This window comes from Microtus oregoni, unplaced genomic scaffold, assembly GCF_018167655.1.
Source record: "Microtus oregoni isolate MIOR12 unplaced genomic scaffold, Mior012 000017F_ref0000208, whole genome shotgun sequence".
Lineage (NCBI taxonomy): Eukaryota > Metazoa > Chordata > Mammalia > Rodentia > Cricetidae > Microtus > Microtus oregoni.
In genome coordinates, this window is record NW_024543076.1 from 30,191,414 (window position 1) to 30,217,020 (window position 25,607).

Here is a 25,607-nt window from a genome sequence, read left to right on the forward strand (position 1 = left end):
TAGCAGAAAGGCATGACTCACAATATTAGTGGTTAAAAAATAAAATAAGTGAAAAAGTAATAAACAATACAAAAATAACCCTCTCGCTCTCTGTGCTTACTATATGCTTAATACTACTAAATTTTGAAAGAAGGGACAGGGCAAAGACCATTTTATTTTAATTTTCTCTCTTGGATTGGTTAATAAGCTTAAGCGTTGGGGAAATGTGTGTAGTTTTGACTTTCTCCAAGACAGTTTTGCTAAACTGAAATCATGAATGTTATAACACTTAAACCCACCGTGGGAAGGTTTGCTTTATGAATATTGCGGTACGTGAATATTTTTAAAACTGTCAGCAAACTCTGGTTTTTCCAAAAGACATAGTTCAAAACTGCTTTTGAAAATCTGTATTCTAGATATCATTCTGTTTCTCTTGGACTTTTAGAGACCAGTCGAAGGATTACCTCATCTCATTGTCCTCTTCTACTTCCCAGGGTCTTCTTGTTGTAGCTGTTGTTTAGCTTGACAGTGGTTTTTTTTTTTTAACTTTTCAATAATTCAAACATGGAGATACATTGTATTCTCCTTAAGTGTTTGCAGTAAACACTTTTCAAGAAAATTTCCTGTGGCATAGTTGAATCCTTGGTTATTTTAAGTCTTCATCATAGTCTATGCATAGGCTAAACCTAACTAGCTGTTTATCAGATGTGGCTGGCAGCTGCAGAATGAAAGAATAAACATATTTATGGTCCTGGATGATGTGTTTTGTAAAGAGATTTCAAGATATTAAGAAGCATACTATGTTTTTTGAAAATCCTATGTCATGCTCTGTGATGCTTTTATAGAACAATTCTGGCTTCAGGGAAGTCTAGAAGCAACATTTCTTGAAATAAAAGGTGTTGAAACATTTTACCCGTTTCAGAGAAGTAACCTTAAGTCAGCTTTTGTGGTCCACACACGCCTTACAAGTTAACTGGAATCTAGTTCGCACCTTCCATGACTAAGTGTTAGTGATTCTTGTCAAATTACCCCCAGACCCATGTGTTGTAGACCGTTCTCGGGTTAGGACCTTTGTGGATTTGCCTCCTTGAAGTCCAGGAGGATGAGGCAGAACACTTCTCTACATAACCAGAGAAGCTGCAAGAGCCTAGAGCTCCATCTTCATCATAGAAAAATACTGATTAACTTTTAGGCAAGGAGCCCCGCATTGATAATCCCCCATGAGGCTTTGCAAATGCCCTCACTGGTCCTGGGAGGCACAGATAGACTTTTCTAAAAGCAAGAAGGCTCACCCGTGAGCAGCACCTTAGAGTTTGGAGGGAGCCCTGAGCTTCGAGGCAAACCTGACTGCCCGGAAGACCTCCCGTGTTTGTTACTGATAAATCCCAAATTCTGGGGTAGAAGCTGGCTTGGAATGGCCTTCAGATAAGAAACTAAGAGTCCATGAAATGTCTAGATTAGAGCTTAAAAGAAAGGAGGACCACAGCAAAGCATTCAAAGACTTGTTCATCGGTCCAGAGGCACACATATACAGAATCATAACGAGCTAACAAGTTTGGAGGCACAGTGTTCAGAAACACATCTTTGTCCCATGCTTCTTCTTTAAAAACCTCAATAAGTTGTGTATATGAAAGAGATTCAGTGTGATATTTCCACTCATGCGTGTCCTGGTCAACTCCTCCTTTGACCTCACCCCATCCTAAGTGACCTTCCCAGTCTGCAGTAATTATCATTTCACTCTCCCGCCAACTTTTTTAAAAAGTTTCCACATAGGCAGAGAACCTGCCTATGTGCCTTTCTTCTTTCTTTCCTGTAAAATGTGCCGAGGTCACATGTTGAAATCAAATCAAAACAAACAACCAAAAATAAACGCAACTCGGTTTGGGTACAATTCAATGAATATTTATGCAGTCTAAACAGTGCAAAAAGATTGTATGTCTCCAGAACTGTGTTCCGAACCTGTTTCAAAGACAGAAGGACACTTAGAGGCTGGCTGCCTGGGGTCAGATCTTTTGATCTGTGAGGAAGATGGCAGCAGAAGGACTGGGCAGACCGCCATGGTCCATTCCCGCTTGCCATGGATTTAGACAATGAAGAAAGAGGGCCAGAGGCTCTCTGCTTCTTCCGTTTAACCAGACACATGTGCATCATATGAGCACTCCCGGCATACACACATGCAGTCACAGAAGAGAAAAGCCATATCAGGGGCCCATCTGAAACAGCCCTATTGGGTAAGAACAGGAGTGATCAGGATGTTCAAGGACACCGAAACTGTGCTGGGGCCGGGGCAGGGCTGGGACCAGGGTGGAAGGGTACCGCGCAAGTGGCCGTGTGCCTAGCAAGCCCTCACAAACCCTGGGGCAGATCCCTGGTGCTGCACAGACTTACCTGCCACCCAAGCACTTGGGGGTGGAGGCAGGAAGAGACGTTCAAGGTCATCCTCAACTTCACGGTGTGTTTGAGGGCTCCTGCCACCCTAAATTTATTTTGAAGTCTTCTTTTTATGATTTCTGTGAGCATAGGGAAGTACTATCCGCCTCTCTAAGACGACTATTTTGCAGAAATAAGCAAGGGCTTTGGGTTAGCGATGGCAGCTGCTCGGTGTATGTGTTTTCTTTTCCCCAACTGTCCAGGGGAGATGTCAGGACTCTCTGCTGAGTGTCTGTGGCCTTGGGAACCCCCATCCCAGCTGCTGCATTCCCTGCCAGCTGTCAAAATGACAGGTGTTGGCATCTGAGTAAAAAGAAACAGCACCACACTTAGACTACACCTGAGGCTACTCCTGTTCTTATCTAAGACGGGAGTGAGCGGGGCTGGGGTGTAGCCACTGTTCAGTTTCCCAATGGAGTCAACTTTTGAAGGCGACATATCTTTGGATGGCAAGTAAATCCCCAAGCAAAGCTTCGTGTGCTCTACCCTGGGTCTTTTTGGGCCCCCATGACCCACAAAACTGCTGTTAAGAGCTACAGCACCCCCCTAAGTCCACCTGTGGCTTCTCCCACCTCCTGACCCATCCAACACCCAAGAAACACCCGTTATGTGACACCATTTCTTGGTGTACTGAGCCTGCCTTTCTCTAACTGTGTTGCTGAGGACTTTGCCAGCACAGTATCTTGGGTCTTCATGACGTGTATGATGCTGTATAAAACACGTAGAGCGAATGGTCTTTAAATTTTGGATGCTTCCTCTTGCTGTAGAAACATCAGAGAGAGACTGTGTTCAGAGATCCCTGAAGCTGATCGATGCCTCGATCTTAAGCTGGAAAATGTGAACTATGACCCAAAATATTGCTGCTTACTGGACCTCATACCAAGAAATGTCCCAAATTCTCAGGCTAAAAATCTCTACTCTTCCCCCCTTACACACCTCATAAGCCCAACAAGGCAGATTCAAGAATTGAGTGGGACCAGTTCAATAGTAGCTTTCAGCAGAAGAAGAAAGATCCCAGATCATCCATGTGGGGACCGGCCATCCTCTGAAGGCAGGAGCATAGAAGCAGTGCATGTGTTTTCCATAATGAACACTAGATGGCACTCGAGTACAGCTAAACATGTCTTCACTGCCATCCACCGCAAAATGACAATTTATCTTGATTTCTAAAGTAACTGTACTTGCTCTCATGTTTAAGCCTTTACAAGATATCTTGATCCATGGCGCGTTTGCCCTTTCCTCGGTGCCTGAGCTCTCAGTCATTCCAGTAGATCCAAGTGCAGATTTAGCTCTCTACTGCTTTGTGTTGGGGTCATAAATTGGAACTGCGTCCAATGCTGGCATTTGCAATCAAAGGTGAGCAGGGAATGTGATCTCCTAGCTTTGCTAGGACTTTGTGCAATTAAAGGCGTTTCTTTAGCTCATATGTACTGAAGCCAGAGATACCATCCCTGGTTCGCTGACAATCTCACAGCCAGAAAAGAAACTAGATGCTTTCCCTGATGCTCTTAAAACCTGGAGTTAAAGAAAGGAAATGTAGTGACCAAGTCTCTAAGCCTTTACCCTTTCCTACGACTCATGTTTCAAAGCCAAACGTGTGTGCATGTGTGCGTGTGTGTGTTTGTATGTGTTTGCAAGTGCATGTGTGTGTGTTACAGAAAGTTTAAGCAGTTGGGGAGAAATCCTATTGCCTCACTCTGCGCACACCACGGCCATTTTAAACAGCTACCAAAAGCTACTAGAACGGAACTAGTTCCACTAAATCCCTGAACCTGCTGCATTGGGTCTGTGCGGTGGGGGAGGGGAGAGAGGGTACAGATTCTGAGCCTGAGAGCTTGGGACCTTCCCTGGTATGGGGGCTAGGAAACCCAGTAGAAGCAGTATCTTTGGTCACAATTCACATTTACTAGATTCAGGGGGAGGTAGCATCGTTCACTTTTGTGTGAGCGATTTTCTCGATGGATGTGCAATGGCAAGCAGGCAGGAAGGACCCCCGGGTCAGCACACATACTCACTCATGTGCCAGCCACTCCTGCCCTTCTGCCCATCACTTCTGACTGACCCTTTTAGGGTGGCAGCAAGCATGGAGGGGAATGCAAAACGGGACAGTCCTCTTCGCCCAGCAAGAGCGCTCAAGGCGGACTAAATATATCCTCGGGCTTCAGCCCGTGACTCACGCTGCTATTTTCACGTCGCTTTCACCTCTTTCCGCCTCTCACCCAGAAGTTTCAGATGCCAGTGCATCTGGAAAACTCTTGTCAGCCAGGAGAGACACCCAAACCAGTGTTCGGCTGGACCCGGAGGACAGTACGTTAAGTGTCATCCTGTGCCAGACACAGAAAGAGACAACAAGTGCATGCGCCCACTCGTGTGTGGAAGCTGGAATTTTTGATCTGGTAAAAGTAGGGCATCAAAAAGGGATGAGCAGAGGCTGGGAGGGGTGTGAGGCGGGGAGGATGAGGAGGGGATGCTAAATGAGTTCCAGGAACAGCTGCCAACATTCTGTAGTATGGTGCAGTCGCTATTTGACACTAAACTGTCTTTTCCAAATACCTGGAAGAGATGAGTTTGAATATTTCCAACATAAAGAAACAGTAAGTGTTTGAGTCAAAAGACATACCAGTTACTCTCTTTGATCATTACCCCTCATTCTGGGGCCTCCATAACTCTAGTCTGATGATTATGTGGGGATCAACAATTTTTTTTCTGTTCTAATTTTAATTCTGTTGTGATGATAAAACATATTGACAAAAATACAGTTTAGGGGCTACAGGGATCATTCTGCTCACAATTTCAGGTTACAGTCCATCGTTCCAGGGGCCTCACATTAGTGGTTTCTCACACCCCAGGGGATGAAAATTTTAACACGTACATACATTATGTTTTAAATTCCACCCAGGTGAAGTCTGAACATGGATTCTGTGCCAGACACTGGCTCCAGACTATTTTTGGAACAAAGGGTGGGCTTGTCATTCAAAAGCAATGCATGGGGTGGGGGGTGGGGTGTTCTAACTGATTTGTTGACAATGGTTTAATCATCTCACCTTGGGGAATCATTCCTTTCTGCACTTGAAGCTTTCCCTGTATTTGCAAAGCTGTAAAAGAACAAGCCGGGCACCTTTGAGAACCACTCGGCACAGCCAACTCATGTGGCCACGATAGCCAGAAAATGTTCCCCTTTGCTCCTACCTTCTTCTCTGGAGCCCAGGAAGTTAGACAAACCCATGGGACTATCATGGGCCAGGGACGTAAGCCAGTGATGTGTGTTCCTTCCAAATGACCTATTCTTTGGACTGTTCTTGCCTCAACCCAACAAACTAGAACAGCCATAAAGTTCCTCATGGTGCGGGTTCAAGGAGAGGCCTTTGCCCAACAGCCCCTCCTGCATGTGGGTGTACAGAAGCATTAAATCTGTGTGACCTTCCTGAGTGAGGGGGAAGGCATCCTTTCCCATCCAGCCACATGCCAGCATAGAGTGCTGCCGTCTAAACATCTGTTACACACTGGAACAAGCGATGAACCATCTATGATTATCCCTTAGGACGTCCATGGAAACTGTGCTCTTTAAACAGCAGTCTTAATAGTTTCTACATAGAATATACTTCCTCCAGAGACAGTCAATAATCAGGCGAGGAGCTGACTCGGACATCATTGCTTCACTTCAAGCAACAAGAAATGGAGAGACAGCCTAACTTCAATCCAACACACTTTATTTTTTTTTCACCTTTTTTTATTTTCAATGGTCAAGTATTCACGGTGTTGTAAACCCAAGTTTATTAGTCCTTTGACAGTCGGTTTCATGGAACAGAAAGAAATAAGTCATACACCCCTTACATTACCGTAACAGGTTTCCAAATAAAGAACCACAAAATCAAACCCTACATAATCACCTAAAGCAGCCTTTCATCGCAGACATGCCTCTAAAAAGAAACACACAGACGGACAGATGGACAGACGGGTACAGCCAGACACACACATACAACACTCTGCAGATATCCTAATGCGTTTGCCACAGCTTTGCGTTTCCTTAGCCTACAAAGTTAAAGGCTGACTTGGGCTTCCTGCTCCTAGATGAACATCTGGGTTTGGGGTAGAGGTATATATTTTAAGAAAAATGCCCACTGTCAAGCCTTACCCTTTCATTTTATTTAATACACCCTTACCATTACCTCAGTTTTCAATAACATTTACTTCTTAACTTTTGACATGTACAGTAAAAGACGATAGCATTGAACCCCAATGCAAGAAAAAAAAACAGCTCACAGGGCTTAAAGCTTCCTGGAGAAGACAGAAAACTATCTAAATAGGTTTTTATCTCTCTGAAATTACTTTTAGCATCTGTTTATTCTTGCTAAACTAAATATCAAAAGCACTGACATTTCCGTAGGAAAGGATTCTCCCCAAGGCTTCTCATTTTTGCAGTGTAGAGATGGTGGGCTGTGGCAATGAGAGCCTAGGGGGCTTGTTCTCTGGGGGAAGCCCCAGGTTTCCAAACACAAAGCACATGCAGTCCCTTGTCGAAACACTGAATTCAGAGAGAAACATGCATCTCTTAATACTTTAGCACCAAGGCATTTTACTATTAATGTTGTCAAAGCCAACAGCAATGAGGTGAGCTTCTGGTCACCTTTGACCTTCCTTAAGGCTGAGTAAAAATGAAGTGCTTAAATTAAACCTCTTCCGACCAATACAAATCTGGTTGCAATGCCACAGGAAGTCTGGGACAGACAAAACTGGCAGCATCCTCTTCACTTCTGGCGGAAGAGTAAACCAGGGCTACCACTAAAGATGACTAAAAAGTACAGGGGTGACAAAATGCACCTGCTTACTAGCCTCTCCTGCCAGTCACCTCCCTACCCCCCACTGTGGAAGAGAAAACACAGACGTGAGACAATTCCTCACAAGTCTGGAGAGCGAGGTTGCCTTCCAGGCTATTCTGGGGGTTACAGTATTCGGGTTTCTATCTGCTACTTAGAATACTCAGCATGGACCTATGCAGCAAATCACATTTTGCACCTCTGGGATGAACACACACACACACACGCACACACACACACGCACACACGCATGCACCCTAGGCAAGCGCTTGCCTTGCTCTGGGGCTCACGGGAGAGTTCCCACAGGGCCTTTGGGTCCCTCCACACTGTGCGGTTGTTCCTTGGTGCACACAGCCTCAAAAAAAAAAAAAAATAAGACCCCTCCTGGTTATAAGTTCAATAAAGGATGTAAGCTGGAATTGTGGACCAAGCAGGAAATTTTGGAGGGTTGGTGGAACGTAGGATTCCTGAGACCCTCAGGAGCCCTACTCTGTAGCAGCTTCTGCGGGTGCTAGTTCCCTGAGCGCAAGGATGCAGGTACTGTCACTGTCTCTTGAGGTAACAGACGGGTCGGTGGCTTGTGTATATTTTCTATGTTCTTTTTGAGTCTTTGTTAATAATCTGAAAACTCACAGTTGTCTACAAGCAGAAGTGTTAATCTACTGATGAGAGAAGAGTATAAATAACCCCAAAGCGGAGACACAATCAATCAAAACTAAGCTTTTTTTTCTTTTCATAAAAAATTCACTTCAGGAAATTCTGCTAAGATCCTAATTAATACCAAAACTGAATGTATTCTCAATTAAATTATAAATAAGCATTTGAGGTATGTGATAACAAATGATTTTAATATCATACTTGGCTACATAAATGAAATTTACCTTGAAAAATCTAGTGAAACACTGAGTGTGGATGGCTCCCATGGGTATGTGCTATGCTTTTCTTTTTCCATTTATACAAGGAAATGTCTCTATTTTGAAGAATGTCCCTATTCTTCCAAAACAATACTACATCAGAAAGTGGCATGTGCTCACCTACTTTACAGGCGACATTTTCCCTTTGTTTGCGGTGAATATTCTCATAACAAGCCAACAATTTAGTCAGAGAAAGCTGTCTCAGCTTGTCGCTGCCCCTGGAACCATCCTAGGTGACTGACTTTAACATTCTGAGCCTCAGGTTCAAATCCGTTTACAAAACAAACAGACAAAAATCCACTCCAGAGAAGGCTGGGGTGCTGCTCAAGGGAGAACATGTGCTTAGCGTGCTTAGCATATGCAAGGCCCTGAGCTCAATCCAGCACCGCTGAAGAGAAGCGTGTTTGCGTGTTCTTGAAGAGAGAAATGCAATGGATGTTGAATGCTGGGAAACTATTCTGGAAACAGTCACCACACCAAGTTGTTAATCTGTCTCCTCACCACCCCTTCTCCCCATCCCCCACAGCATGCCCAAGGACTTTGACCATTTTTTTTTTTTTTAAGCATTAACTCCACCTCCAAGGAACAAGACATCACACAAAGGAAGAAAATCAAAATATGTTCTCCAATACCCTCCTCCCTCAGCCCTTGGGAGTTTCTAAATCAATGATCTGGATATTATATTTGCATATTAAAGCCAAACAACACATTAATTCATAGAGCTGAAGGGATAGCAAGGTGGCCTTTTGTCAAAACAAATGATTCAAAGCCTTTGCTTTGAGAGCAGCAATTAAAGTTCCTGTTAGGAGCCGTGGCTAGAAGTGACCAGCCAGGGTACCAGAAACACAGAAGACCTCTCCTATTGTACAACCAAATGGTGCGAACTATGAAATACTCAACTCACTGGCTATGTAATGTTCTGATGATGCTACCAGCGTCTAAAACATTTGGAGAGCAATCTTTAATTGCTATTCTACCCAGAACTTCATCCCCTCCCGACTTCACTACTCACTTCCCGTTCAGCAACAGCGCATTCACAGTATCAGGAGCAACTATTCACAAATGGGCATGCGCATCTCATGGCAATGTCTCTGAGTTCTGGCCTCAGCATCCCAAAGGATTTCATAGAGCAGTAAGTGGTTTCAACACATGACTGGTGCCCAGGCAGCAATTGCTGAACTGAATCCAAGGAAGAAAGGGATGAGGGCCTTTCAAATTATCCCTGGTGAATCCATCCATCCTAACACCAAACCAGGACCCGTTCCACCAGAAGTCTCTTAAATAAATCTTAATTATCACAGAAAAATAAAGCAAGCACTACCACTCCAAAATCTACAAATCTTAGCATCAACACCAAAGGAAACTATCCCTTTTAAAGGTGTAAGATGGATGGCAGAGGGACGCTGAGTCCCTAGAGGACATCCTTGGGAACTCTACGCTATTTTATGAGACGCTTTCATGTTTGTTACACCAGACAAAACCCGACACAGCAGTGACAACCCTAGCTAAGCACGGCTGCCCACCTCCCTGACAGCCAAGCCCAGGAGTCCCAGCAACGTCCTTTCCACCTGGTCACTAACTCTACTTCTTATAGACCTTATTCAGTCTGATAGTGAATGCCCCCTCCACGAACCCCATGTCTCCAGAAAATCACTGACTGGTGGCCTTGCTACAAGGACAGGAAATCAATCCTATACCAAGGGACATCCTCACAAGTCCACTTGTGTGGCCCGTCAAGAACGTAGGTGCAAAGGCCTGACTCATAGCCAGTCTGCCAGCCATCTCTCTTCCAGACAAGGGAACGTTTCCCAAGTTCACCATGCAGGGCATGAGTTGCTGGACAGAGAGGTCTCAACTTTCTGACACATTGGGCCTTTTGGTCCCCCACAGCTCGAAGACCAGCTCTCTTAAGACCCATACAGAAAGCAACTGAGCAGTGCCTAAGGCAATGAACGACTGTCAAAGAACCCAGGGTGTCTTTCAGAAGGGAAAGGTCCTTTCTCAGAATCACTGCAGGAAGCATATGAGCACAGAGATGGGTAGGGGATGGTGAATTGAGGCTAAATGAGAGAAAGAGGGTTCAGTATGGTAGACTCGTTTGCTTTACCATTCAAACTCATTACTTAACGTAGGATCACATATTGTGTTCCGTTGACAGACAAATCTCTCATCTCCTCAGCAGCGACTGTAATATCCCAGGTACAGCTTTTCTGACTGAAGTTCTCATTTTCTGAAGCAACCATGGTCATTTTCTATCCAGAAAAAAAAACAAAAAACAAAAACAAAAAAAAAAAAACAGTAGAATTTGCCAGTATATTGAGGCTATAATGAAATAAATCCCCAGTAGGAACTCAATCTTACCCCGGGAATTTCTTTATCCACTACTTTGAATGTCAAGACAGTAGTAACCCTTAGCAACGTTTAGTGGGTCCTTCAGAGCTGGATTTTGAAAGCCATTTTCTCAGATGGGAAAACCGCTTCCTCCCTTATTAAGCATCTCACATTATGGTTTCTAACCAAACTGTTTAGCACACTAGTTTTAAAGCCCCTTATGAAAGAATACTATAGTTTAAATAGTCAAGCTATCAGATGTATAATTCAGCAGCCTCTTGATCTACCTTATGATGGAGTAAACAGACTAAGAAGAAAAACAGATCTTAGGAAATTCTGTTGTCATTCATTACATTGTGGCATACAGTTCTTTGAAGCATTTGAAGTTTTTCTACCTGATTGATACGTCTGCTATGGCTTAAAATGCTTTTCACAGCGCTTTAGGGAACATTCAGCTTCCAACTATCAAAAACATCTGCTTTATTCTCGGAAAGCCAAAGGGGCAAGCCACACTTCTATCATTCCGATCAGATTGCATAGTTGAGGCAAATTGTGCTTTGGAGCGGAACCCACAGTAGGTGTTCAAACCTAATAAATCCACCTTGCTGATGCAAAGTCATGGTCAAGCTCACCTCCCTCTGGAGGGTAAGCTAATGATATGCGTGGTCACAGCATTGCCCATGGTTTGCCACGGGCCTCAGGCTTCTACCAAACAGGAGTGTGAGCATGAAGTGAACCCAGCGAAAGTGGTAACCAATGTATCTAAGCTCCTCCCTGAAAAAAGAGAGGGGGAAGCTGTCAGTCTGGTTGAGGTATCCAGCCCTCAAACAACAGAGGCTGTGTAGACTGAGTTTTGTTGGTTTGAGGATTGTGTCTGTAGAGGTTTTTAAAAAAGAAAGTAAGAAGGCACAGGTGTTTCTCAACTCGCCATATTCAACTCAACCAACAAAACATGTCTTCCTTTTCCGGGCTTCAGCAGGGATGCTACAGAGCAGAACTGGGGCTCTCGTCCAGCCCGGGATCTGCAGAGCAACTTATTGCTTCTGGGAAAGGCCCAGGATAGGTCTGTGTAGTGCCCGGGAATCCCTTTTGCAGACCAGTTTCTTCCTGAAATTCCGCCTGGGTGCTGAAGGCCGGGCAGGATGTAGTCCGGGCGTATTTCTCCGCTTTGTTGGGCTGGCCCACTAGCTCACTCACAGTGCTCAGTGGGAATTCTCTGCACCTCCGCCTCTGCAGTTCATCTTCTTTGTACTTGATAGAGTACCAGGCCAGGAAAATAAAAATAAAGCCCACAAATTTGAGGCCAGCCGCCAAACCGAAGTAGACAAAACGGAACGACGTCACGTTGTACTCCCAGCAAGACCCCTGCACGCCACATTCCTGCTGCCAGAGCATACAGGTGGTGTCAATCACAGCTCCAAAGTAAATCGGAGTAGGAATGTACGCTGCAGCCATGGGAAGAAAGAGAAACAGAGATAGAGCGCATTCCATAAGAGAAAACAGATTTGTCATTAGCAAGGTTTATCCAATGCTGAGAATGATTCTTGTTTAATTGAATTTTCTTAAAGACATTTTCATCTAATTGCAGTGAATTGTATTTAATTGCAACTTATGAAAATAAACAGCAAGTACTTAGCTTCTTCCACTTGACAGCTCAGACTGCCTTAGTGATGTTTAGTTTGTTAAAAATAACTATTGCTTTCTATGGTTACTGAGTCCTTACACTGAACACTTTTCATACGATTTTGACATGAGACTTCAAGAGTTGAAAGACTGTCTATGGCCAACACAAAATATTTCCAAACTTAAAATTGGTTCCTGTCCCTGTTAAGTCAGGTTGGAGCAGGATAGGAGGATGCGGGATGTTAAGAGAATATTAACATTCCGCATGGGGATGGACAGAAGCCCTTTGCCCTGGAGTCTGGTCTAAGTCTCTTGAAGCTTAGAGACAAGAATTTTAGCACAAAGGGCTGGGGAGGTGGCTCGGTGGACAAAGGGCATGCTGAGTATTCATGAGGACAGGAATTCAGATCTCTGGAACCCACATTTAAAAAGAAAGCAGCTCCTCATGGCAGCATGTATCTGTCACCCCAGAGCTGAAAGAAAGAAGCAGGCAGATACCTGAGGGCTCCCTGGCCAGCAAGTGCAGCCAAAATATTCAACTAGTTCAGGTTCAGGGAGGCTATGTTTCAAAAAAAAAAAAGATGGAGTCACGTATGGAGGCGCACGTCTTTAATCCCAGCACTCCAGAGGCAGAGGCAAGAGGATCTCTGTGAACTCAAGACTAGCTTGGTCTACACAGTAAGTTCCAGCCCAGTGGGGATTATGTAGTCAGACCCTATAACAATAAATATATAAATAAAGTAAAGAAACAATTAGGAAGATGTCCCAATGTCAACACATAAAGAATCTCACCACAACTAACAAAATAAACTATAAGGATTGTCTCCATAAAGATAACATTCGCTTACAGAGAGGTATTTCCAAAAAGAATGTTAAAATAGCAATAAGGCATGCAAAGGGCCTTCATGTAAAGCACCTTCCCTCTTTCTCAATGGAACACCTGTTTTTTGTTTGTTTGATTGAGAATATCACAGACAAGATCTCAATAGCCTTGTTTGTAGTCAAAACTCATCTTAACTCCATGACATCAGTCTAATGAGGGTTTTCAACCCTGTGACCTAGAGTTTTGGCTTATCAGCCTACAATCCCATCCAATACACTTCAAAACCACCTTCCGATCTCATTTACTGAAGAAAAAAAAACCTTGTTTTTAAAGTTTCTTAGAGGATCTTATGCACAGTAAGTTCAGAAAATACAAAATCAGATGTATAGCTACTGGTAAGGCACTAGATTGTAACTCTCTCCTGAGGAGCCCAGGACCACACACGCGTGCAGACTGTCTTTGTCCTAAGTGCCTCCCACTAGCACGGGGCCTGCTCAAGTATGATCGAATGTCTGCTTATAACTCTGCTGAACTTCCTGCTGACTCGCCCTAAAAGACTTTCCTCTAGCGCAGTGAGGAACTCCACCTCTCCTGACTGCCGCTCCCTGAGGAGCAAGCTTGGCAGGCTACTAAAAGATACTGCATGGGGCCGGGCGATGGTGGCGCACGCCTTTAATCCCAGCACTCGGGAGGCAGAGGCAGGCGGATCTCTGTGAGTTCGAGACCAGCCTGGTCTACAAAGCTAGTTCCAGGGTAGGCTCCAAAGCCACAGAAAAACCCTCTCTCGAAAGGCAAAAAAAAAAAAAAAAAAAAAGATACTGCATGGGGCTGTGCCTTCCACTCAGCGCCACTGCAGCTGACAAGCCCCTCTTCAAATGGGGACTTCACCAAGGTCTTCAGTGTGGGGAGGTAACTGCGGCCTACAATCCATCTCCAAAGCTTCTCAAAGATCCGGGAGGAGGGGAAGCTCTGATATCTGGGCTGTGTGTAACAGACACCTCTTCCAACTCCACAAGAAAGCAAGCTTAACTAGCTAGAAAGCCCTCACACCCTTTGCCAAAAGAAGCGTCCCCACCTCTAACTCATTCATCTGGTTAACGGCCTTTTCTCCCTTCAACCCCTGGGTCGCAAGGACAACACTCTGCTGCCACTGTGTCTAGTATGTACTTCTGCTTTTTTAACTACCAAAGAGCTCTGACTTAAAGCCTCTGCTGTTTGTCACCCCCATAAAGTCCTTGACACAGCACCTACTCCCTTTTGTGCTGTACACCCTAAGAATTGTGTGACAGCCCATGGCTGCTCAGTGCACAGAGGTAAGGGCTGGAGAGCTTGAAGCAGGGAAGGAAGGAGGGAAGAAAAGAAAGAGGGATGAAGTGAGGAAGAACATAAAGGGTCGGGTGGTGGTGCACAGCACACCTTCAATCCCAGCACTCAGGAGGTAGAGGCGAGTGGATCTCTGTGAGCTCGAAGCCAGCCTGGTCTACAGAGCGAGTTCCAAGACAGCAAAAGCTACACAGAGAAACCCTTGAGAAAACAAAAACAGAAAGGAAAGGAAAGGAAAGGAAAGGAAAGGAAAGGAAAGGAAAGGAAAGGAAAGGCCATCTAGTAGCTCTGAGTCTGTGAATGGGATACTGTAAGGTAATTTCTACCTATTGACCATGAAGTCTAGGGGCTGGAGAGATTAATTGCTCAGCAGTTAAGAGAGCCGACTGATTTTCCAGAGTTATGTGTTAGGTTTGCAGTACCTACAGCTCACAGCTACCCTCACTCCAACTCCAGGGCACCCGACACCTCTGGCCTCCTTGGCACCTGTCCCATTCACAGACACACATAAACACACATAGTTAAAAATAAGTCTCGAAAACAAAACCTGCTGGTTAGATTAAATGGTCACTTTCAGGAAGGACTAAGAAGTCTTCTGTTTTGAAACTTGGGGGATATCAAATGTGGGTGATTAGCTTAACTACACTTCTGCACCCCGAAGTTTGTTTGGAGACAAAACCGAGCTGAGCAGCAAGCACCAGGTGTTGCTCTTCCCTGGCTTCCTAACCGTTCTGCAAGTGGTGCTCCTTCAACCCAGATCCATGTCAAACAACCCAGCTGGGTCAAAATAAGGACTTTTCTTCCTCTTTTTCAACTCAGTCATCACTTTGATTGACCAATTCATGTCTTTGAAAAGATCTTTTTAAACCAGGCATGTGGTGCACAACTGTGATCTCAGCATTTGGGAGGAGGAGGCAGAAGATCACTGTAAGTATGAGGTGTAACCCAAGGCCAGCTGGACTGGGACTGATGGAGCATGGAATCAAACCAGACTCTCTGAACATGTCGGACAAGGAGGGCTGACTGAGAAGCCAAGGACAATGACACTGGGTTCTGATTCTACTGCATGTACTGGCTGTGTGGGAGCCTGGTTTGTTTGGATGCTCACCTTCCTAGACCTGGATGAAGTGGGGAGGACCTTGGACTTCCCACAGGACAGGGAACGGTGACTGCTCTTAAAACTGGAGAGGGAGGGGGAAGGGGAGGGGGAAGAGTGGGAGGGAAATGGGAGGTGGGGAGGAGGCAGAAATTTTAAATAAATAAATAAATAAATGAATAAATAAATAAATAAATAAAAGTATGAGGTGTACCTAGGAAATCCCAGGCCATACACAGAGGGCTACACACATAGCAAAACCCAGTCAAAAATAAATACATGCAAAACCCTAAGCAACAACACAAACTGCACTTTTTAGTCTATGGCGAAAATCACAAGGCATAATCTTAACTGCGTGCGATTGTATCCGAATCCTCTTGAATCAGCATGCTTTTAACAGCAGAATCTTCAAAGACCTTCAAAGTCCAGCCTGTACCAAACAACAAACCACACCAGGGACTTTTCCCTGCTGGAGGTTATTGTATTCATCAACCCTGACTCACTACAAACAATTCCAGGGAGTGCAGTGGCCTCCAAGGGGAGGAAGGTGCCCTTTAAAGATATGTCACTCTTCAAAACCAAACTGTGAGTTAAAAACAAACCAGTTCTTTTTCCCTTGTCCCACGGACAATGGTACCGATTAGTCAGGGGAAGCGCCAGCTGAAGGACATGACAGACTGCCCTGTAAGGGGAAATGAGCTTGAGGAAGTCAGAGGAGGGACTGCCTAACTGAGGAGGCAGTGGGCAGCCTCCGGGGCTGTTTCCCACTCAGGGTCCCAAGGTTTCAAGGATTGCTGTGTTTTCCTCGAGTGCTCTGTCCACAATGACACTCGGAGCGTTCCTTGCTGGTGTGTGTGGCCTCTCTGTACTTTTGTGACTCTCTTTTTTGCTTTTTAAGATCTTTTCATCAGCAAACTCTACAATTATACACGTCAATCAACCCAATAAAATTACTCTAAAGCAATATCACAAGTAAGGTATCATAAGTAATAGGCACCCCAGTTTTTTTCACATTCATGTAAAAAGGCATCAAGAGACAGAAAGGCCAGGATAGTCAAGTCATTACAAATTTCTTGACTTCATATTTTTTTGCTGTATAAAACTCTGGGGGAATTTTGTACAAGTTTGTATTCAGAATCAAAAAGAAACTAACCTAAAATCCATTTTCTATTGTTTTGTCCAATGACCTTGTCAACTTTTACTTCAAATCTACTAAGGAGGAAGTGTAAGTGTCTTCTCAACCGCAAACCTGTCCAGTCCTATACTCTGCAGCACCAATGACTCAGCCTGTGTTTTTAAAGGACCCTAGCATTGCCTGCTGCAAAGAGGGGTAAAGGGCACACTTGGGAATTTAGAGACATACCAAGTGTTCGCAACAAAACAAACTGCATTCCCAGCGCAAAGGGCCTTTCCTCATCTTCCACGGACCTAGAGGGAAGGAGAAGGAAAAAATGGTTCAAAACAGTGATGCCAAGAAAATGCCAGTAAAATCGAGTCTGCCTTAGGCAGAGCCATAAGAACCTTTCCCAAAATATTTAATCCACCATGATGTACTAACAGTCACCAACCAAGGCTCCCTGGGTGCATCACAGATGACACATGTTTCCACCAGAGACTGATTAAATCCATTTCCATACGAACAGTGGAGGAGGGGTCAGGCTCCTGGCTGAAGAGGTGGGGGGGGGTCCTCTAAATAAGCCTCCCAAAATCCCCTCTACTAAGAAAAAAATTGTAAACATTTGTCCTATCCATTGCAGTCTTATTCTCTCCCTCTGTCTGTCAGAATGTTCCAGAATTGAAAGTGTATCCAACAAAAATCATTCTTATAACTCCTCCAAGATGTGTGTGGAGTATGTCCTGGCTAATTTTAGGTCAACCCAATACAAGCTAGAATTATTTGAAAGTGAGGAATCTCAAGAAAATGCTTTCATAAGATCCAGTTGTAGGACGTTTTCTGAACTGATGATTGATATGGGAGGGCCCAGCCCTGTAGTAATTGGGGCGGCGGGGCTGCGTTCCCCAGCACCCAGGCCGCCTCAATTACTACAGTTGGCGCCCAACGTGGGGCAACTAAACCCATTTAAAAAACCTAAGAAGGCTTAAAAATAAGGGAGAGAGAGTTTAACACAGATTTTTGCTGTTTGTTGGTGTCATGCTGTAGAGAGATTTCCTGATTCGGCAACAGTAGCAGAAAAAATGCTGTGTCATTTTAAAGCGCAACTTCCTGGGGCTGTGCCGCCATTGCGATCTCTGTCTGGCTCCTGCAGGAGACAGAGCTTTTGAATAGAGCATTTGGAGTAAAGTGCTATGATTTGTTTGATGGCAACTAGACTCGCTGTGTTCTCGGGTCTGCTCTGCTTGTTAGAGGCAAGCAAGCGCCTCATCTAAGAGAGGCTTCCTGACTCAGCTTTAGCTGCAAAGCCTGCAGCTCATTAAGAGGTCCTGCCACGAAACACTTAAATGGTGTTGACGAAAAGCTGAACGCATGCTTTTCGGTTTTCAGCCATAGCAGGAAAAAAGCTGCGCCATTTAAAAGTGCCGGCTTTCTGGGCTGTCCTGCCAGGACAAACTCTGACTCTTTTACGCAGGCGGTTTGTGCGGTTTGCTAGCACCGGCTGCTGAAGCTCGCTTGCTGGCTACAGCCAGTACCTCAGCCATGAGGCTGGAAAGCTAAGGAATGGACTGGATCTAGCTGGCAAAGCCACGCCTTTAATCCTACTGATATTGCTTGGTAAATTAAAGACTCGTGTGGTCAGAAAAAGAGAGATATACAGTAAAGAGAGATTCAAAGACAGAGAAAATTTCTGAATGGTTTAAAGTGTGTTAAAACTATATGCAGACTAAAAGTTGAAGTTCTTAAAGTAAAAAACAAAAAAAGGAAGAGAGTTGTTGTGTGTGGTAGCACACGCCTTTAATCCCAGTGCCTAGAAGGCAGAGGCAAACAGATCTCTGTAAGTTCAAGGTGTAGTAGCAAACACCTTTAATCCCGAATGCCTGGGAGGCAGAGACAGGCGGATCTCTTGAGAGTTCAAAGACAGCCTGGTCTACAGAGTTACTTCAGGTCAAAGATACAGAGAACCTGTCTCAAAAAGCAAAGAGTTGAAAGTAAAAATAAACAAAATAGAGGTTAAAACAAAGCATACAAAGATGGAAAATACACAGAGAATCTTGATACTGTATGCTATTATGCTCTCTCTGAATTGTTTAAATGCTGAGGAAGGAGCAACAGCTGCTAAAAGATATTTATTTATAAATACTGCTGAACTAATACAACATAGATATTATAAATTTGGATCTAAGGATATGATACTTTGGAAAGGAGTTTCTTATTTTGTTTTCACAGAGGATGAGACGCTGTTCATTTCTTCTATTCCGATATGGTTTGATGGACCACGCCCTCCTGAAGGGTTGGTGTGAACGCCTTCAAAAAATTGCTTTGCTCAACTGCCAACTGAGATGAAACTAGCACACAGGTTATACCATGAAAGACCTAATTAACGACGCCCCCATTCAGCAGAAAGCAGTTTGGAGAGAAAAAACTGCGCCCATATTCCCAAAAAATGTTTATAAGTGTTCTTTTACATTTAAAGGGGGATATGATATAGATATGAATAATTTGCATTAGTATAGATTTTGCTTTATTGATAGAGATTTAAGGTCAATTTTGTTATATATATAAATGTTTCTGATTTTGATTAAGGTATTGTGATTGTGTAGTTCATTTAAATATGTACTGTATAATTAAGAAATATAGGTTGTTAATGGATAATCATCGATATAGTAAAGCTTGTAGTCATGTTAATTAGATTTTCTAGATATATAGAGATATATTTTAGATAGACATTCTTCATGTCTTTCAAAGATTACAGAATAGGACATTTAATGTTTTAATAACTGAGGACTTTTCATGACAATGAGACACTCTGCTCCTGGCAGCACCAATGTACTTCAAGAGGAAGATGGGCATCGGAGAGACACCTTATGGAGTTTGATAGCCATTTGGGCAAGAAACTGCTCTTGCCTGGACTATTGCATAAACTGGACACAAAGAACCCGCAGAGAGAGGACTACTGAACTTGCCTAAGGTGAGATGATCTTTCGGGGTTCCTGATTCATGAAAGAGTCTGCGAGACATTCTGCAGGACACAACAGATAGTGACTGAACTGACTTTGAATTTTCCTGCTTTATGGAAATGTCTGCTGGATACCATGGGCCTGAAGGCTGAAGATGGATGCCCCAACGGTACAAAAGAACTTTGGGTGACTGTCCAGGCAGCGAGATGTCTTTGTCATTTCTAGAGTTTGAAGTTTCTTAGTTCTTGTTTACTTAGGTAATATATCTTTCTGGAGTCTTTGATGGAGTTAAAAATAGTTAGTTATAGTTTTCCTTAGTTATGATAAAGATTATTGTAACTTTTACTTGATAACTGTTATGTTATATGTAATTTTGCTATGTTAAAGTTAAAGCTTTTTTTTTTTGTTTAAACCGAAAAAGGGGAAATGATGGAGGAAGGTCATTGGCTAATAAAGGCACTGCCCTGGCCCATTTTATTGGTTAGAAGATAGGTGGGAGGAGTAAACAGAACAGGATACTGGGAGGAAGAGGAAGTGAGCTCAGAGACTTGACAGCTCTCCTCTAGGGAACAGACGCCTGAGAGAGACGCCATGCCCCGCTCCCGGCATGAAGCTCCGACCCAGGATGGACTAGGCTAGAATCTTCCCGGTAAGACCGGTTCTCACAGATTATTAGAGATGGGTTGATTGGGATAACAGGATTAGCCAGTAAGGGCTAGGGCTAAAGGGCCAAACAATGATTAAAAGAATACAGTGTCTGTGTAATTATTTTGGGCATAAGCTAGCCGGGCAGGCGGCCGGGGGTGCTGAGAACGCAGCCCTGCCGCCCCTATTACTACAGTGGTCCTGGGTTCTGTGAGAAGGCAGGGTGAGCAGACCATGAGTAGCAAGCCAGGAAGCAGCACCCTCCATGGCCTCTGCATCAGCTCCCGCCTCCAGGTCCCTGCCCTGTTTGAGGTTCTATCCTGACTGCCTCCAAAGATTAACTATAATGTAGAAGTGTGAACCAAATAAACCATTTCCTCCCCTCTTGTTTTTGGCCCTGGTGTTTCATCACTGCAGTAGAAACCCCAACTAAGACAAAGTAAAGGCAGACATGCACACACACTTATATACATACATATAAATGAAAAGTCAGAGAAATAAGCTTATCCAAATCATATCCCCCCCCCCCCCAAAATGATGTTCTAAGTAATTCCCATGTGGTAGAAAAATTGGAACCTATTAATTTGGCAGTTAGCAGAGATTAAAAGACCCCTCTTCAGAGATTTGGTGTTAGAAGCCAACTTATAAATTGCCATGCTGAAACACTTCTGAGCATTGGTAAAGCGAGGTGGCCCTTTTACAGTCTACCTAACACTTCCTGCAGAATTACGGTGGAGAAATAGCGAGATGTTTCACATAATTCCTACATGATAAAGTGCATTATGCTTTTCATTTCATCCACAAAGGATTTAGGCACGGATGGGAAATTTTTCCAGGCCCAGGGCCCTCACTGTCTCTTCCTCATATTCTCTATGTCTTCCAGCAATTTCCCAGCTCTGTATGCATGGTTATGCCATCAACATCTACGGACAGTGAGTAAACCACTAGGCATTGCATGCCCCGCTTCTTCCATTCGGGAGATGTCTATCAGCATCCAGAGAGAAGAAGCCAGAGTGCTTGAGGGGTACGGGCTACGCACTCTCAGCAAGCATGGTGCTCCTGGCCAGGAATCCGGTACAGTGACCGTGGAAAAGCCAGGAGGAAGAGCAAGGACTGACTCCCTTCCTCACTTTCCTAGGGCCACGCCCATGCTCCCCTCTAACCCACAGTACCCTCTCTGTCCACCACAGCCTTTAATGCAAGGATTAACAAGTAGATTTGAATTCAACAGAACAAAAGTGCCTCTCATGTTCTCTCCTAGAATAGAAGGGGGGGAAACCAGGATCTGCAATCCAGCAGTGAAAGCGCAGCCTGACCAACTGGAAGCTCACATTTCCAAGCCTCGCCTGTCCTTGATTCAGCTCCAGGACTTTATACAATAGTAAAATTAATGAACTCAGCATTCTGAAATGCAAACCCAGCATAACTTCCCATCGATCCCAGAGGTGCGGTATTAACTATCCATGAGGCAGGAGACAGAACCCTTTGCAATATTCACAGTCTAGCTACTTTGCCAAACCGTTTCCACCCTCCACGAGGGTCTGGCTTCTTGGGGCTTTCAACTCATGGAGTCTAACCTCATAGCATAGGCTTCAGACACTAAAAGCACTGCGAAGAAAGTTTGATTGAAAAAAAAATATATAGGAATCGAGCCCAGCTGACAAAAGAAAATTCTAGACAAGGCAGTGTTTCAGCCATTTTTTTTCTCTCTGATGTAAAAGCTCTCCCAGAAACCTAGCAGGAAATGTGGGGCACCCTCCTGCATGCTACTCTCACTACCCCCCAGTTTGCTTCGCTTCGGTCCCCCTGAAATACGCTGCCTGCAGCACTTGCTCGCGGGTGCGGTTTCCTCACCTGAGTGTCACTATGATGGCTGACGGCTGGGCACAGGCTGTGATGAAGGTAACTATGAACAGGAAGACCAAGAAGGGGATGAGGGTGTTGCAGGTGCGTTTGCACTTCCCAGACACAGCGTAGCCATTTTCATTGAGATAGGTTTTCACGATGACCACACGGAGCTGGCTGCGCTGGCCCACCGTGGGCGGGGTGATCACTTGCCGGCTTTGGACGCAGGCGCACTCGGTATAATTGCGAACCTAAGGAGCAAATAATAAGCTGTATGTCAGTCAAAAATAAAGCCCGGAGATGGAATGTTGACAAAGTAAAAGTGCTAAAAAAGAACTATATGAAATTAAATGCACAATATTGCACACAAAATACCTTGTTTCTTAACAGCAATAAGGGGTCAAAGTTGGCCTTAATTATATCAAAACCTGCTAGTCAAAGTTTAAACCTAAACTTCCCTGAGAAGCTTTAAACACTCAATTCTGGGACGTCAGCATGCCATGTGCTCATCGGGAACATAAATACACATGGCTCCCACTGCTGTTGAACCTGTAGACTCTCTTGTTAGAGAAGACCCTAGAACAGAGCCAGCTTGATTTTTATTCGTGGTCACCAGAGTACCTAGCACGAGTCTGAGCACATAGTGAGGCCTAGGGTAAATATCTGTTAAACTCCTAGCACAAGTGTGATGGCTTCTAACAAGCAGAGTGACGTGGACTAGAAACAGTGGCTTCAGTGCCTGTATCAGGAGGAGCAGACCTGTTTTTCATCCCACCCGGCTAGCTTACACCCGAAATAATCACACAGAAATGGTATTAATTAGATCACTGCCTGGTCCATTATTTCTAGCTTCTTATTGGCTAACTCTCACATATTAGTTTAAGCCATCTCCATTAATGTGTATCACCACTTGACTGTGGCTTACCGGCATGAGTCTAACCAGCATCCATCTAGGGCAGGAGAACCATGGCGTCTGCCACACTGCTCGTCTTTCCAGCGTTCAGTTCAGTCTACTCCACCTATCTAAGTTCTGCCCTATCAAAAGGCCAAGGCAGTTTCTTTATTCAACCAAATGAAAGCAACACATAGACAGAAGAACCTCCTACAAGTGCCAATGATGATGACCTTCCTTCTGGCCGCTCGTTTAAAACCCTGTCATTCCCTTCTACAGGCTAGCGGTCTCTCTCTCTCTCTCTCTCTCTCTCTCTCTCTCTCTCTCTCTCTGTGTGTGTGTGTGTGTGTAAGTTTGCATCACTTCATCCTGTACTGTATCTGTGGCCAGGTGCTCCAGACTCTGATAGACTCCAGCATCTCTTGGTCATTTTCCCCAACACATATCTATGAGACCCTATTGATGTATATGGCACTAGAGGACACTGAAGACTGAGGAGCAGAGGAGACTAAATCTTCTCCAGTAACTTCCCAGACTTTTCAAACACAATGATGAAAACAAAACTCCTCTTGGTGTGGTCTAGTCAGGACCCAAACAAGCTAACAAATGCTAACGTGGTCAACTATGTCTTTGTCTAGCTAGTGTCTTACTTTTACTAAATGGAAATTAGCTGAACTAGTTCACATGGTGACTGCTTAAAACAGGACTAAGAAGAGGTTGGTGGGGCGTTGGCCGTGTAAGCAGGAAGGATTTTCAGTCTTTCTAATAAAAACAGTGTGCCCAGGAGATCTCACTCACTGCCCTACAACATTGCATGGATCACGGCAAAGAAACAATCTCATGATCTCAACAGGGTCATACTCCAGAGCTCCCCAACTATGTCACAGGGAACCTGAAAGAGTAATTTCCCATTTACCCTCTGGTTTCAAACTCAGAGAACAAAAGGGGTACCCCTAAACTCTAGGTCAACGGTGTAGTCTCTGGAGCCTGCATAGAACAGGCAAATTGCATTTTAACCTTTAAATGAGGGCAATCCACCTCCAATCTGTTCTCATGCCAACAGCCAAATTGGGCTCAGTAAAGAATAGAGTAAAATATAAAAGCCTTCTCCCACAGTATTAAAGCCTATTTATAATTCACGGGGAAGAGAATTCTCAGAATAGACCATTCTTCAGCTGACAGAAATATCTTTACTCTGAAAGTTAAAGAGCAGGGGTGTTAGGGGGTGAATTGTCGGATAGTCTTATGAAAAATAGGCATCACCCGTCTTCACAGACACCCGATAGAGGGCCAGCCTCCACAGTCTCTGGTCTCAGCACAAACTCTAGTCACCTTGACCTTCAAATCCATTACAGAGGCCCTGCCAGAGGAACAAACGGGAAACCCGGAGTCCAGCCTTATCAAGTTTCCCTGAGCTGGCTTGGAATGTAAAGTAGGAGCCAGCTGATGAGGACCAGAACTCTACACCCAGATTCTCCCAGCACCCCAACAGCAGTGATAGCCCTGCACAGTTGGCCTCTCATGAGGAGTTTTTCAGAGGCGCTTGGAGGGCGATTTGGAGCCTCATGTTCAAGGGAAACTGAAGTCAGCATGGGTACATGTGAGTCTCATCCTATCCTTATCTTGTGATGGTGGATTAACAGTACGAGAGAGACTTGTGGAGTATACTCACCCCGGTGCTAAGATTGCCACTGTTAACACAGCCAGCCAGGCATGGATTGAAGTACGTGATTCCATCTGATCCACAGACTGGCTCATATTCGTGTATTTTACAACCACAATTAACATTGCAGCTTCCTGTCAGGTTCCTATGGGGCATGATCAGAGAAGGTCTGAGAGAGAGAGAGAGAGAGAGAGAGAGAGAGAGAGAGAATGAAAAAATCAAGCAAAACTGAGAATGAAACAAAAATAACATTCTTGATAGCAAGTAAATTTAATTTAGAGACATCATTCCCAACAATCAAACTTATGGTACCATGAAGTAGTCACCTTCCAGAGCTATTTTCATAAACTTATTACAAAATATAGAGAAAACATTTCTGTTCTCATTAGAATAGATGGAATTGGTTTAAAATCAAATTATCTCTCCTGCCTCAATCCCACTGTCCACCTTGATTCGAGAGACTGACCTCAGGTCTGAGTCTATGGACTTGGACTCTCATAAAACTCCTCGCTGTGAAACACTAGGCTCTGAGTCTTAGCAAGTATGGATCACGATTCATTTCATTTGACTTTATTTTGGGGCCTGCTAGGGATTAAGCCCAGCAATTCATGCATAATGTCTGAACTCTAGCACTAAGCCAATTCCCACCTTAGTTTATTTTTATTTATATATAATACTTATACAAATCTATGGTGTATGTGCTATTTCAATACACATGTATATTACATAATGAGCCAATCAGATTAATTACCATATCTTTTGTCTCAAAATTGATTGAGTTTTTGAACTATAAAATAGAGAAAATATGTTTTATTACTAGATCCATCCACCAGCCCCAGGTGCCAGTGTAGGTTCCATCCATCAAAGACTTGACTTGTTCTAGAATAATTTACCAAAGGAATAGAATAACTCTAGGAAACGAAGAGGAAGATATTCGTAAAGGTGACTGGTTAGGGACCCTGTCACTAGTTTGACAGAAATAACAAAAGGAGAGGGCAGAAATCACTAGAAATACCCAGATGCAATTCACAGTTGAACATGGTGGACATGTTTCCCCATGAAGCCACAGTGCCAAATACAAAGAAATGATGCAATAGGAAAGCTAGAGGAAAATCCATTCAAACCATAGGGAGAAATATGATGTAAAGGCAT

The 25,607-nt window shown here is 44.1% G+C and overlaps 1 protein-coding gene across 2 annotated transcripts in view; it reads right to left on the reverse strand.

Annotated features, from left to right (window-relative positions):
* Window positions 1-10,901: 10,901 nt before the first annotated feature.
* Slco5a1 (solute carrier organic anion transporter family member 5A1) overlaps window positions 10,902-25,607 on the reverse strand; it is a 136,154-nt gene continuing 121,448 nt past the window's right edge. For both annotated transcript variants that reach the window (XM_041667685.1, XM_041667684.1), the window contains 4 exons: window positions 24,465-24,624; window positions 21,910-22,151; window positions 16,700-16,764; window positions 10,902-11,916 (listed from right to left, as the gene is read on the reverse strand). In XM_041667685.1, coding sequence (XP_041523619.1) covers window positions 11,456-11,916; window positions 16,700-16,764; window positions 21,910-22,151; window positions 24,465-24,624 — 928 coding nt within the window. In that variant the 3' untranslated portion in view covers window positions 10,902-11,455. The remainder of the gene's footprint in view (window positions 11,917-16,699; window positions 16,765-21,909; window positions 22,152-24,464; window positions 24,625-25,607) is intronic.